Raw genomic sequence first — 13219 nt, 5'->3', positions numbered from 1 at the left:
GTCACACCCCGGCACTGAGGACCTAAGTGAAGTAGGCTGTCCCAGAAAAACGTGTGTTCTCAAAAACCATTAAACATAATTCCAATGGGTTTTACAACTTCTAGGGTCCCAAGTTAAGAGTTCTTGCTGTAGAGGAAAAATGGGTAGGTACCTCATAGGTAGTCAGCAACACATGAAAACATGGCTTCTGTTTTAGGTCTGGCTGGAGGTTGGCTCTCTCCTCTTTGTCACCTGTATATGTTACACAGGAAAGACCTGGAGCAAATCTGAATCCAAGAAAAGAAGTAGATGAACACAAACACAGAGCCGTGGGAAAGGGCACACCTATCTGGAAAAGTACATTTCATGGGAGGACTGCAGATGTGCAGGCCTCAGGATCAGAAAGAGGCCTGGGACTCTGCAATCCTATGCAGAGTAATGGATAAGTTCTTGTGTAAATAGGAGGGAGGGTCTGATGAACATCTGAAAAAAGGGTCCTGTGCTAACTCTAAAGACAAAATATTTTTTTCCATATTGGTTCCTCCATCTGTCACTATGAAAAAGATGGTTTCTCCTTTAGTTCAGCAAAATGTACTAAAGATGAGGACTGACCTTCAAATGGCCAAATAGTATCAATAACATGGGACCCTCCTCCCATCAGATCCTCAGTCTTTATCTACATTACCTCAGGTTAGAGTTTTCTGGAAAAAAATACACTCACTGTTTAGGGCAATCTGTTGTTTCATCACACTTCACATATCTCTCAGGGGGGAAAAAAACTTAGTCAATGCAAAAAATAAAATTTCCGCTACATCTGCTCTGTACCTTTCTATCTCTTCTTTCCAGTTGCTTAACACAGACAAGGGACAAAGAATCAGAAATGGTCCTTCATCATTTAATCTTCCTGCCAAGTAAATGAAGAGAGCAATAGTCTGAAACACAGAAAAAGAAGGCAGTTTTGATCACATTTCCATATGAGAAACGACCATGTGGTTTACAAAAAATAATGTACACATTAGGAGAGTCATCCATTCCTAGAGTGAAATCATGTAAGCTTCAGAATAATTGCCAAAGAAATCTATGGCACTCAATTATATCAACAGTTAACAAGCGATGGTGTCAATATTTATTCAATTGAACCTAATGCAAAGAAATTTAAAAATTGTGCTAATTTTTAAATTTCTTTGCATTAGAGGTTCAATTGAATAAATATTGACACCATTGCTTGTCATATACATATGGCACCATTGCTTGCTATATTTATATAGGAAAGACCACAGAAATCCATGAAAACAATGCAAAGAATGTACAAGAGATCAGGAATACTCTGAAAACATACAGCAAGTGTCAGGATATGACTGTGAAAATGACCAACCACGTGGTGGCCTCTGCTGCTTACCAGGTTCTCTTTCCTCCCTACCTTGCTCCCTTCTCTCTGTATTGATAGAGCACCTTCTATTTGCTAGGCTACAGTGAACAAAATAGGGATAAAACTACTAGTTCTCCTGGAATAGACATTCTAGTGTTAAAAAAAAATAATAAAAAATAAGTAATGCCTCATAAGCTTAAATAGTGGTATAAAATGAAAATTTTTGTAAAGCCAAATAGGCCTCCTAAAGGATATGGTTGTACACAATTTTGACTACAATAGAAAAGTTTCTTTAGAAGATTGCTGTGATATACAGAGAAAATAGCTCTCTTTTATAAAACAATAAGTCTGAGAAGCCTCTATCCCCAAATGCTAAACTGTTTCTGAAAAAAATCTATGCTAATGATACAATCCAAAATTCTGAGAAAGCAAATACCCAAAGGTGAACACACTGAGATTAATTTAAATAGCACAACAAAAAAGGAACTCATCATTCCTCATCTTTAGGACATTTAAGTAAATTATGATCAATTCTCTTGAAGGAATATTAAGTAGCCAATAAAAATAATCACTGGGAAGAACAGAAACGGAAATGACAGTGTTGGATCACTAAAATACAAACTATAAGTGCACTATAATTTCAACCATTGTAAAACATGCACTACTATATATTTATGGTTATGATTAGTGTTCTGTGGTTATGGTTTGGTGGGTTTTGTTTTTGTTTTGTTTTTAAACTGAAATTACATTAATTTTATAATAGAATTTTCTTCTTTAATTACCTATCACTTTCCAATCCAGATTGTGCTCAGAAAAATCATCCAATAAAAAGGTGCCTATTGGATTAAAACCACTCTTGTCTAGCTTTTGCTGAGGATACTGTGTCCTGCCATTCCATGTCCAAGGCGCTTTGGAAAACATGGGGTATTTCTTCTGCACTTCTCTAACCTGCTAGAAAAATGACAAGCGGCCCTCTACTCACTGAGGAAGGGAAATTAATATCAGAAGTGATCCAGCTAACTTAATTCGTTAGAGTATTGCTAAGGCAGGCAGAAACAATTTGATCCCTGAGACAGGTATATTTGCTTTACAAGAGAAAAACCTTGCCCAGAAACTAAAATAAGGATAGTGATGAGGCATCCATCTTACATAAAAACTGCTGTTTGAAATTTTAACCCTATTTTGGCTTCTGTAATTGCTTAAATAATGACAATAAGGCTACTCCCATTCCAGAGAGGCCGTGGACTATGCCCCAGTCAGAGCTGTCAGTGCTGACACGGGCCAGGCGTGAGATACGGTCTCATGGCCCCTTCCCAGCACGAAGGCCTTCTTTCCCAGAAGGCCCAAATTTGGGAGACAAAAGAGCCAGGAAAAGTATAAATGGAAAAGGTTTCCTCCATGTGGAGGGGCCCAGAATTTGAAAGGCACATTTCTCTCTGCCTTTAATAAAATGTAACTCCCTTTCTCTATGCATGGCTTGGATTTTTTTTCTGGTCTTCTATAACAGTGACACAGTTCAAAACTGTCCCGATTAGAAAAGTCAGCTCCAACGTCAAAATAAAGGCTCAGGCGTTTCACCACCTAATATAAAACCGCATACTGGTCACTGAAGATAGTAATGAGTTGTAAGAAGGTATTTCAGTGAAGGTAAGACCATCCTACAGTGTCTGTGAGACCACGTGGGGAGCCAGTACTCTCACCCTCAACAGAGGTTAAGTGACATACCTGGCAGGTCTTACCCAGGCCCATCTCATCTCCCAGGATGCAGCCATTCTGACAATGGAAGCGCTGGGCTAGCCAGTTGACTCCCTCCAGTTGATAAGAGCGTAGGTTAATCCCTAGAAATAAAAAACACAGCGAGTCCAAACAGCAAATATTTCAGCCTGCGCGCACGGGCGCGCATACACACACACACACACACACACACACACACACACAACACACACGCTATATTCTAAGACTTCAACAGAAGCATATGGCCTAAATCCCTATACCCCAACATTACTGGCCATATCCTCTGTTGGGAAGTTACAAATATGTAAACATTTGCTGACTTCCAAACTGCTTTTTCAGCAGATTTAGTCATCATTATATTCAAAGCCCAGTATTATGGGATCCACACGACATAAGAACGTCACCTTGGACCTGATTCTCACGCCAGTGTCCATTCTAGGAAATGAGGCTGCAACCCACATGGCGCTTCTGCTCTCTATTCTCTCTCTTAGGGAAAGAATACACAATTTCAGAAAACAGCTACGTCTCGGGAGAAGGGAAGACCCCAACCATACTACTATTAACAAAACTATAATTTTCTGGTTTGAACTCACGATCTTTAAAAAGAAACTAGGCCATATATAATAATTATAGAACATTTGGGGGGGGGGAATAAGTTACTTTTATTAAGCACTTACTAAATACCAGGGAGAGTAGTAAACACTTTATGTACATCACCTCCTTTAATACTTATAACAACCCCATGTAGTAGGCATTATCTCCACTTTGTAGGTTAGAAAATTCAACTAATCCAAGAAGACTAAAATGTAAAAGACCAAAATGGCTTCTGGGAAGATGGGAGATTTTCTTGTCACCATTCTTCCTGCTAATGCAACTAAAGATCCTGAATGCTACAATAAAAAACAAACGTAACCCTGAAACTGGTTTGGTTCAGTGGATAGAGCGTCCGCCTGCAGACTGAAGGGTCCCAAGTTCGATTCCGGTCAAGGGCATGTACCTGGGTTGTGGGCACATCCCCTGTGCTGGGGTGTGCAGGAGGCGGCTGATGGGTGTTTCTCTCTCATCGATGTTTCTAGCTCTCTATCCCTCTCTTTTCCTCTCTGTAAAAAATCAATAAAATATATTTAAATATATATAAACAAACAAATGTAAGTCAACTCTGAAGACTTGGAGGTGAAAAAAACTAACCACCCAGAAATGCCTGGACTTCTTACCCTTAGGAGATTCTAACTACCCTCTCCAATACCACCCTCAGAAGTGGTGTCACAGGAGGCCTGGCGGAGACTCGGTCAAGAGGGAATGAGACTACCCTACAGTGTCAGTGGAGGCCAGCCGGGGAGCCATACGCTCACCCACATCAAGAGGTAAAGGGGCGGGGCCTCCCTGTGCAGACCCTGAAAGGTGTGTTCTGCGTTGACTCTGGGGAAGGAAGGGCTAGGAAAAGCGGGACAGTTATGTGCGGTGATGAGCTGATAAAAGCACATTTTAAAACACAGCCGGTGGGGAGGAGGAAGGAAGGGGAGGGACTTTGCCGGGGTGCTTCTCCAGGAACTGCGCATGCACAGTGAACCAAGAGCCCTGGAGCTGGGAGCCGAGTCCCGATAGTTTCAGGGAACTAACGACTGAAACCCCGAGCACAGGCCTGCAAACCCACCGGCACAGAACCTGCAAGCCCGGCCCGGGGGCGTCAGGACCTCCGCCGCCGCCTTCTTCGGAGGACGCTCTTCCCCTTAGGACCAGGCCTCCCCGGGCTCCCCGCCCCTGGGCCCGCGGGAGCGCGGATCCCGCTCCAGCTGCGCCCGCGACCCCGCGGCCGGCACCGGCGGGACATGGCCCCCGGCCCCGGAGGCTCCGGTCCGCCCCGCCCCGCCCCGCCGCAGGTGCGGGAGGGGCAGGGAAGGAAAGGGAAGGGAAGGTCCTGGGGTCCGCAGGAAAACGGCCCACAGGACGGTCCCCCCGCGGCGCCCAGCAGCACCGGCCGCGGCGCGGGGTCCCGGCCGCGGAGAAGCGAGTCCCGGCGAGCAGCCGGGCGGGCGGAAGTTCCCCCCGGGGCCACTGACCTGTCAGGCCCCACTGCCTCAGCTCCTGCTCCTGCACACGCGCGCCCGCCCGCGCCGCCTCCGCTCGGCCCTGGAGGTTCCGTAAGAAGCCGGGCATGTCGCCCTGGCGGGTCGCGGCGTCCGCGCGCTTCTCCATCCGCCCGGAGAGTTCCGCCGCGCGTCGCCCCGCGTCGCCTCGCGCGCTTCCTTTCCCGACGCAAATGCGTCCCCCCGCCGCCAGGGGGCGCGTGCGGCGCTGAGTTCCGGAGGCGAGCGCGGCTCCGGCTCCGGCTCCGAGCGGGGTCCCCTGCAGCCCGGTGCACGCGGGGCCGCTGGGTGCGCGCTCCTGTGCTTCTGGTGGTGCTGACGCGCGCTCTGCACATCCATAATCAGCGACAGGCGGCCTGGACACGCTCCCCCAGAGGTCAGCGTGTGCTGGTCATTCACTTACTAAGTTCACTGCCCTCTGCCAGGTGCTCTGGGGCTGCAGAATTCAGGAAGACGTCGTCCCTGCCTGCTGCCCTCCAGCGATTCACGGCGAGATGGTCAAGGCTTGAGTGCTTTCAGTTCATGCTAATCATACATTCGTTTTCGGCCCTGAAATCTTGTTTACTTCCTGCTGATGGTAGGCCATAGTTTGGGACCCCTCAATGGTAGTAACGTCAGTCACCAAAGCTTGTGATACAATGGGTTTCTCAAGTGAATTATGGGGAGCACACCAAGACTCAAGGTTAGCTTTGGGTGCATTTGTGATGTAGTCATTTATGATTAGTAGTGTACCACCAATACAAATACTATAATAACCAAGTAGCTGTTAGAAGCTCTGCCCTAAGGCCTTAACATGTGTTTATTTTCTCATTTAACCCTCAATTAAGCCCTATAATTGTCCTCACGTGACAGATGAGGAAACGGTGAGTGGTAATTGGCAAAACTGGAACAGGAACCATGTTAATTCTCTGGATAATATCATTAGAATGCTATTCTCACTTACATTAATCTTGATGCTTCTGTCTTCGGTAAACTCAGACTAAAGCTGCACTTCACCCCATCCTTGCCTACCCTCAAAATAAAAGGGAGAAATTAGCTGTGAGCTACAAAAGAAATGACTTTGGACTGATTTCTAAAACCTCAAAAACAAAGCACTGTTTTGTGAAGCTAATTTTGTGTCTTGAGTCGTTTTATAAATACTGATTGAGCACCTACTGTGTGCCACGTGCTCTTTCAGCACTGGAGACAGAGGCCACTACTCACATTAAGGCCATTACTTATTTAATTTAAGTAAATCAGGTTAGGCTTATATTTTTAAAAGGGGGGAGACAGGCAATAAACAAATGAAAGCCAAGTACTGATCAATGTTAAGAAGAGAGAGAAACAGAGTCATATAATAGGCCCTATTAATTGATTTCCTACATGGCTGTTTTCTCAAAATTTTAAGATAGATTTATATCCTTTGCTTCTCTTGAGGGGCTGCTGTCCTAAGTGGCTGTTGTAAATGGACTATGAGTCCTGGTGTCTGAACTGGACTTACTTTCTCCCCTCTAGACTTTGTGGGTAGACATCTACTAAAGCACCAATATTAACCACCCGCCACTCAAACAAATGGGTGTTTATTATTATCAACTTAACATACATTTGTTTTAGTATTATACTAGAGATGGGGGTCCTAGCTGTAAGCTAAGTGTTCTGTTGGTATATTGAGTCTGGCATCTAAAATTCAGCTAAATGCCCGGCTTAGTGTTTAAGCCGTGGACCCATGAACCAGGGGATCACGGTTCAATTCCCAGTCAGGGCACATGCCTAGGTTGCGGGCTTGATCCCCTATAGGGAGCATGGAAGAGGCAGTCGATTGATGATTCTCTCTCATCATTAATGTATGTGTATCTCTCTCCCTCTCCTTTCCTCTCTCTAAAATCAATAAAAACATATTTTTAAAAATAAGTAAATAAAAATAAAATACAGCTAAGAGAAGTAGCTAAGAAACTCCAAGCCAGTTAGTGAGATGATGCCTCTAAGATTTTATTTGGATGCTGTATGAAAAGAATATATGGAAAGGGACAAGGTAAAAGCAGGGAGCCTTGTAGAAGACTACTGTGGGAGTCTGAGATAGAGATGATAGTTGTTGGGCCAACATGGTGGAGTGGAGGTTTGAGTAGTGGTCAGATATTAGATATACTGCTAAGGAAAAACCTGTAAAATACCCTGATTGAGCATCTGGATAACTGGGTGGATATTGACACCATCACTGAGACAGAGAATACAGGAGACAAAAGATAAGAATTTCACTGTTAGGAAAGGTTGAATTTGTATAGTATATACTGGCACATAGTATACACTCAGTAAGTATTATTGAATGTTTGAATGAGGTGTCTGTTGAGCAATTCTGAAGTCCAAACCTAACTATTATAACCTCACCGTACAGAGAGGACATTTCAGGGATGGACAAACCAAGGCGCCAAAAGTTTAGGCAACTTGTCCAATTTTTCCAGTTAGCCAATGTTAACTGCCGGAAGAGCGTCTAACCCCAACTCCTTTCCATTCTTTGTCCAGGTTATGTAATCCTGGTGTTAATATTAATTCTTTATTTTATAACTTCACTGAGAGGGTAGACACGCTGGCAACAGCAACTGAATAAGATTAACGGTAATCATTATCACCCTAATGTTAGGCCTTCGTCTCTGCCAATCCCACCAAAGCAAGCATGAGGAAGCACAGATTGGCAAACAAGTGTGTTTGCTATCCATTATGTCCCTGACCTGGTGGGTAAAAGCAGGATGCCAGCTGGCAACATCTGCTAGTGGTAGGTTAGATATGGAGCTTGAGTAAAAGCTGTAGCCATGGGTGAAAATCTGTACAAACCTCTTTTTGAGTACATGAACTTAGACCTTTGGGTTCAGGTTAGGATTAGGTCACTGCCCTGTGGTGGAGAAATCACTGGAATGAAAGAGAGTTGAGTTTTTTTCTCCTAAGAAAAAGAAAAACCGTATTTTGACATTTGACATAATTACATACATTTTTAGCATCAAATCATACATTAGTTTAAAATGTAGAAACCAGGGAAATATATTTTAAAAAAGAGTGCCCCTTTATTTTTTTTTTATTTTTTTTTTATTTTAATGCAGGAATTTAGCTCAGCTTTTATTTATTTTTTTTATTTTTATTTTATTATTATTTTTTTTAATAAATTTTTATTGTTCATATTATTACAAGTGTTCCTTTCCCCCCCCTTCCCACCCCACCCTCTGCCCTTTCCCCCCTCCCCATTGTCCTCATCCATAGGTGCACAGTTTATATGTTCAGTCTCTTCCCACATTTCCCTCTCCCCTTTTCCCCAAGAATCATCAGTTCACTCCCCTTCCATACCTCTGATTCTACAATATTATATTCAACAGTTAATATTGTTCATCAGATTTTTTTTTTAAATTTCCTTGGTTTTTTGATTCACTTGTTGATAGTTACGTATTTGTTGTTCATAATTTTTATCTTTATTTACTTTCTCTTCTGAAAGAACCCCCTTCAGCAATTCATATAATTCTGGTTTGGTGGTGATGAACTCCTTTAGCTTTTTTTTATTAGTAAAGCTCTTTATCTGACCTTCGATTCTGAGTGATAGCTTTGCTGGGTAGAGTATTTTTGGCTGTAGGTTCTTGCTATTCATCACCTTGAATATTTCTTGCCATTCCCGTCTGGCCTGCATGGTTTCTGTTGAGAAATCAGCTGACAATCGTATAGGTGCTCCTTTATAGGTAACCACCTGCTTAGCTCTTGCTGCTTTTAATATTCTCTCTTTGTCCTTTGCTCTTGGAATCTTAATTATGATTTGTCTTGGTGTGGTCCTCTTTGGATTCCTCTTATTTGGAGTTCTGTGTGCTTCCTGGACTTGTAAGTCCAATTCTTTCCCCAGGTGGGGGAAGTTTTCTATCACTATTTCTTTCAGTATGTTTTCGATATCTTGCTCTCTCTCATCTTCTGGGACCCCCATGATTCTGATGTTGGATCGTTTGAAGTTGTCCCAGATGTTTCTTACATTATCTTCAATTTTCTGGATTCTCTTGCCTTCTAGCTTCTGCAGAGGAGTGTCTTCTGGCTCTTTATGTTCCAAATCTTTGACTTGATTCTTGCGATCTTCTATTCTGTTTTTAGGACTCTGTAGAATATTTTTTATTTCAGACAATGTATTCTTTATTTCTTGTTGATCCCTTAGCATTTCTTGTTGATCCCTTTTCATATCCTCATAGGTCTCATTTATTTTATCGGCCTTTTCTAGGAGTCTCTTGAAAAACCCTATAAGTGTGGTTTTGAACTCTATATCCAGTCGCTTTTTGTCCTCCATTTCTTTCGTTTGTGATCTATTTGGTTTAGGCATTTTCGCAGGCAGCTTTTCTGATGGGGCGGGGTTTCAGGGTGGAGCCTACAGCCTTGGCTTCCGTCAGCCCCGCCCTATGCGACTCCTGAGACTCAGGGTCCTTCAGTGCTTGCTGCCGGCGCCTCTGAGAGAAAGGTGCCCTCGATTTTCGCCTGCTACCAAACAGTGTAAGCTCTCCCGCAATGGGCCCGAAACTGGGGTTCAGTTCAGTTGGAAGTGGAGTTGGAGGTGGCGTTCAGAGCAGTCTGGAGCCTGTCTCCTTCCCGCCAGGGCAGCCCTACGGCACAGCCGGCCGGCCCTTCTCTGCGCGCTGTGTGCGCGCCTCTGGGACCTCCTTTCGCTGCTTCCCCGAGTACCGCCTTACAGCCCATCTCCCTCTGGATGAGCCTGGGTCCCCAGGGTCTGGCCTAGAACGGGGGTTCAGAGCAATTGGGGGCCCAGCACAGTCCGAGTGTTTATCTCCTTCCCGCTAGGGAACGCCAGCCAGGCACTCGGCCTCCCTCCTCTCCGGCTCCGTCCTCTCCGCACGCGCCGCGTGTCTCCGTACCTTGGGCTTTTACAGCTCCTCCGCGCTTCCTTCTGGTTTTCTCCTTGCTTCTCGTTGTAGAATTTCCAGTCAGTTGACTTTCCTGTAGTTCTGGGTAATGTCCATTTTATATTTTAGTTGTATTTTATTGAAATTGTTGCGTGCGGCTGCGGCTAGGTGTCTACCCGAGCAGCCATCTTGGATTCCTCAAGAGTGCCCCTTTAAATATATCAACCAAGTAGGTCTGCTTTATAGGACTCTTACCATATTCAATCTCATCAGGAAATTTCCACTCCCTCTTGTGCCAAAGGTAATGCTTTAACACTAAGATATTATCAAGGAATCTTGGAGGACAAAATCCAGAGATTGCAAACTATCAGCTGTGCACCAAGTTTTGCCCACAGTTCTGTTTATTTTCCTTAACTAGTGCCTTTTGACTATCAATATGCCTTGCCACCAAGTTAGTGACACCCAATTTTATTCTTTCTGTTTTTTGAAAATATATTTGTATTGATTTCAGAGAGGAAAGGAGAGGGAAAGACAGATAGAAACATCAATGATGAGACAGAATCATTGATGGACTGCCTCCTGCACGCTCCACACTGGGCATAGAACAGGCAGCCTGGACATGTACCTTGACCGGGGATCAAATCCTGACCTCCTGGTTCATAGGTCAGCACTCATCCACTAAGCCACGCCTGCCAGGAATCCACCTAGTTAATCCCAAGCTTTTGAGTTTGCCAGTTACTTTTGTGACATATTTCCACAGAAGGAGCAGGACATCTCAGTAATAAAACTAAATGAAGCTAAATGTTTCTATTGACTCAGTCTACAATGAAATGTTGTTAAACAATGTGATCTTGCTCACAGGGGCTCTAAACTTAAGATCTCTCTTCTTCTCTGGTTGGCAAGATCCCAAAGCCATATTAACCTTTAATTATATATAGGATTCCCCAAAGGAAATGCTTAGCTATTTCCTATAGCTAGACATCTCTAGTACACTCATATATTCCAATTTACAAATAACTCATTTGTAAGTTAAAATTCTGATCTGTAAAATGATTATGTTAAGACACGCTCTTCAGAATTTCATTTTTAAAAGAGACTATTATAGTACAGGTTCACATGTGTAACTGAAAGCTTTTATGAAATATGCCAGTCTTTTAAAAGTTACAGGTCCAAAAAATAAACGTTACAGGTCCACTGTACCTATGAGTTTGTTTCTGTTTGTTCATTTATTTTATTTTTTAGATTCCACATATAGGTGAACCATATGGTATTTGCCTTTGTCTGACTTATTTCACTTAGCAAAAATCACCTAGGTCCATTCATGTTTTCACAAATGGTTAGAGTTCATTCTTTTTTTTATAGCTAATCTGACAGGTGTGAGGTAATATCTCATTGTGTTTGTTTGTTTTTAATATATATTAAATATATATTATATATTATATATATTAAATATATATTATATATAATATATATTATATATATTATATATATATATTATTTTTCAGAGAGGAAGGGAGAGGGATAGAGAGTTAGAAACATCGATGAGAAAGAAACATCAATCAGCTGCCTCCTGCACACTCCCCACTGGGAATGTGCCTGCAACCAAGGTACATGCCCTTGACCAGAATCGAACCTGGGACCTTTAAGTCTGCAGGCCGACGGCTCTATCCACTGAGCCAAACCAATTAGGGCTCATTGTGGTTTTGATTTACATTTCTCTGATTATTGACATTGAGCATCTTTTCATGTGTCTATTGGAAATGTTTACTCAGGTCCACTGCCAATCCTATCTAATAAAATAGTAATATACAAATTAACCATCACTCCACCACACCCACCATCCAATCAGTGAATATGCAAATTAACCCAACCAAGATGGCTACAGCCTTAGAGCGAGCAGGAGGCTTGGGTTTCCCCAGCAATGGAGAAAGCCAAGTTTTCTGTACATCCTGGCTGCCCCAGGCCTCCACTTAAGGCTACAAAGTTTCAATTATAGAAGATAAATAAGTCCCAGATACCAGGGCCTCTGCTTGTGTCACCAGGGGGTGTGGCTGGCCTGCAAACCACCATAGGACACTCGCCCCACCCATGCTCCAATGGAACCCCCACCCTCATCCAGGACACCCTTCAGGACAAACCAGCTGGCCCCTACCCATGCACCAGGCCTCTATCCTATCTAATAAAAGAGTAATATGCAAATTGATCATCACTCCAACACACAAGATGGCTGCCCCCATGTAGACACAAAATGGCTGCCACAAGATGACCAGCAGGGGAGGGCAGTTGGGAGGGACCAGGCCTGCAAGGGAAGTTGTGGGCAATCAAGCCTGCAGGGGAGTGCAGTTAGGGGTAACCAGGCCTGCAGTGGAGGGTAGTTAGGGGCAAACAAGTTGGCATGAGAGTGGTTAGGGGGTGATCAGGCTGGCAGACAGAAGCAGTTAGGGGAATCAGGAAGGCAGGCAGATGAGTAGTTGGGAGTCAGCATTCCTGGATTGTGAAAGGGGTCCCAGATTGGAGAGGGTGCAGGCTGGGCTGAGAGACACACACCCCTATGCACAAATTTCGTGCATCGGGCCTCCAGTTTTTAAATAAGACTGATGATTGCCATATTGGAGGGGGTTGGAGTTTGAAAAAGATAAATGGATTAAGAGTAAAAATTAGCAGCATATGGAATATAGTTAATATTGTAATAACTATGTATGGTACTAGACTTCTCAGGGATCACTTCATAAGTTGTATAACTGTCTAAACACTATGCTGAAAAAACAAATAAACACTACGTTGTATACCTGAAACAAATATAGTATTGAAATTGAAAGAAAAAATTTTTAAGTCCAAGAGTAGCCTGGACTAAGCAAAAAACGTTACAGGTGCAAAGAATATTAAAATTACATAATATTAATACTTATTAGGGTTGGCAAATTGCTATAAAAAGCAAAATCAAACATTGAATAGTACAAAAAAAATAGCAGTTTACTTATCTCTTATGTAACAGTCTAAGATAAGTAGATCCAGATTAGAAAATCCAATCATTTAAGGACCCAATATGTGATTTCCAAAATTATCTCTGGATATCAGCATTTCAGATTACAGGAAAAGAGAAAGAGTAGAACTCTAGGATAAACCATTACCTTTAAACCAGTTAGGTAGGACTTGCCTATGTCAGCTCTTCTTACATTCCTCAATGAGAATTTAATCAT

The 13219-nt window shown here is 43.1% G+C and overlaps 1 protein-coding gene across 1 annotated transcript in view; it reads right to left on the bottom strand.

Moving 5' to 3' along the window:
• CHD1L (chromodomain helicase DNA binding protein 1 like) overlaps positions 1–5464 on the bottom strand; it is a 37962-nt gene extending 32498 nt beyond the window's left edge. Inside the window, exons 1-4 of the mRNA XM_084865510.1 lie at positions 5143–5464; positions 3074–3186; positions 805–911; positions 152–266 (exon numbers count right to left, since the gene is read on the bottom strand). Of these exons, the coding sequence (XP_084721636.1) occupies positions 152–266; positions 805–911; positions 3074–3186; positions 5143–5278 (471 nt within the window). The 5' untranslated portion in view covers positions 5279–5464. The remainder of the gene's footprint in view (positions 1–151; positions 267–804; positions 912–3073; positions 3187–5142) is intronic.
• Positions 5465–13219: the final 7755 nt, after the last annotated feature.

The sequence above is a fragment of the Pipistrellus hanaki genome, assembly GCF_964339955.1.
Source record: "Pipistrellus hanaki genome assembly, chromosome: 18".
NCBI lineage: Eukaryota > Metazoa > Chordata > Mammalia > Chiroptera > Vespertilionidae > Pipistrellus > Pipistrellus hanaki.
The sequence above is the reverse complement of the archived record's forward strand: the minus strand, read 5'-3'. Positions and strand labels throughout refer to the sequence as shown.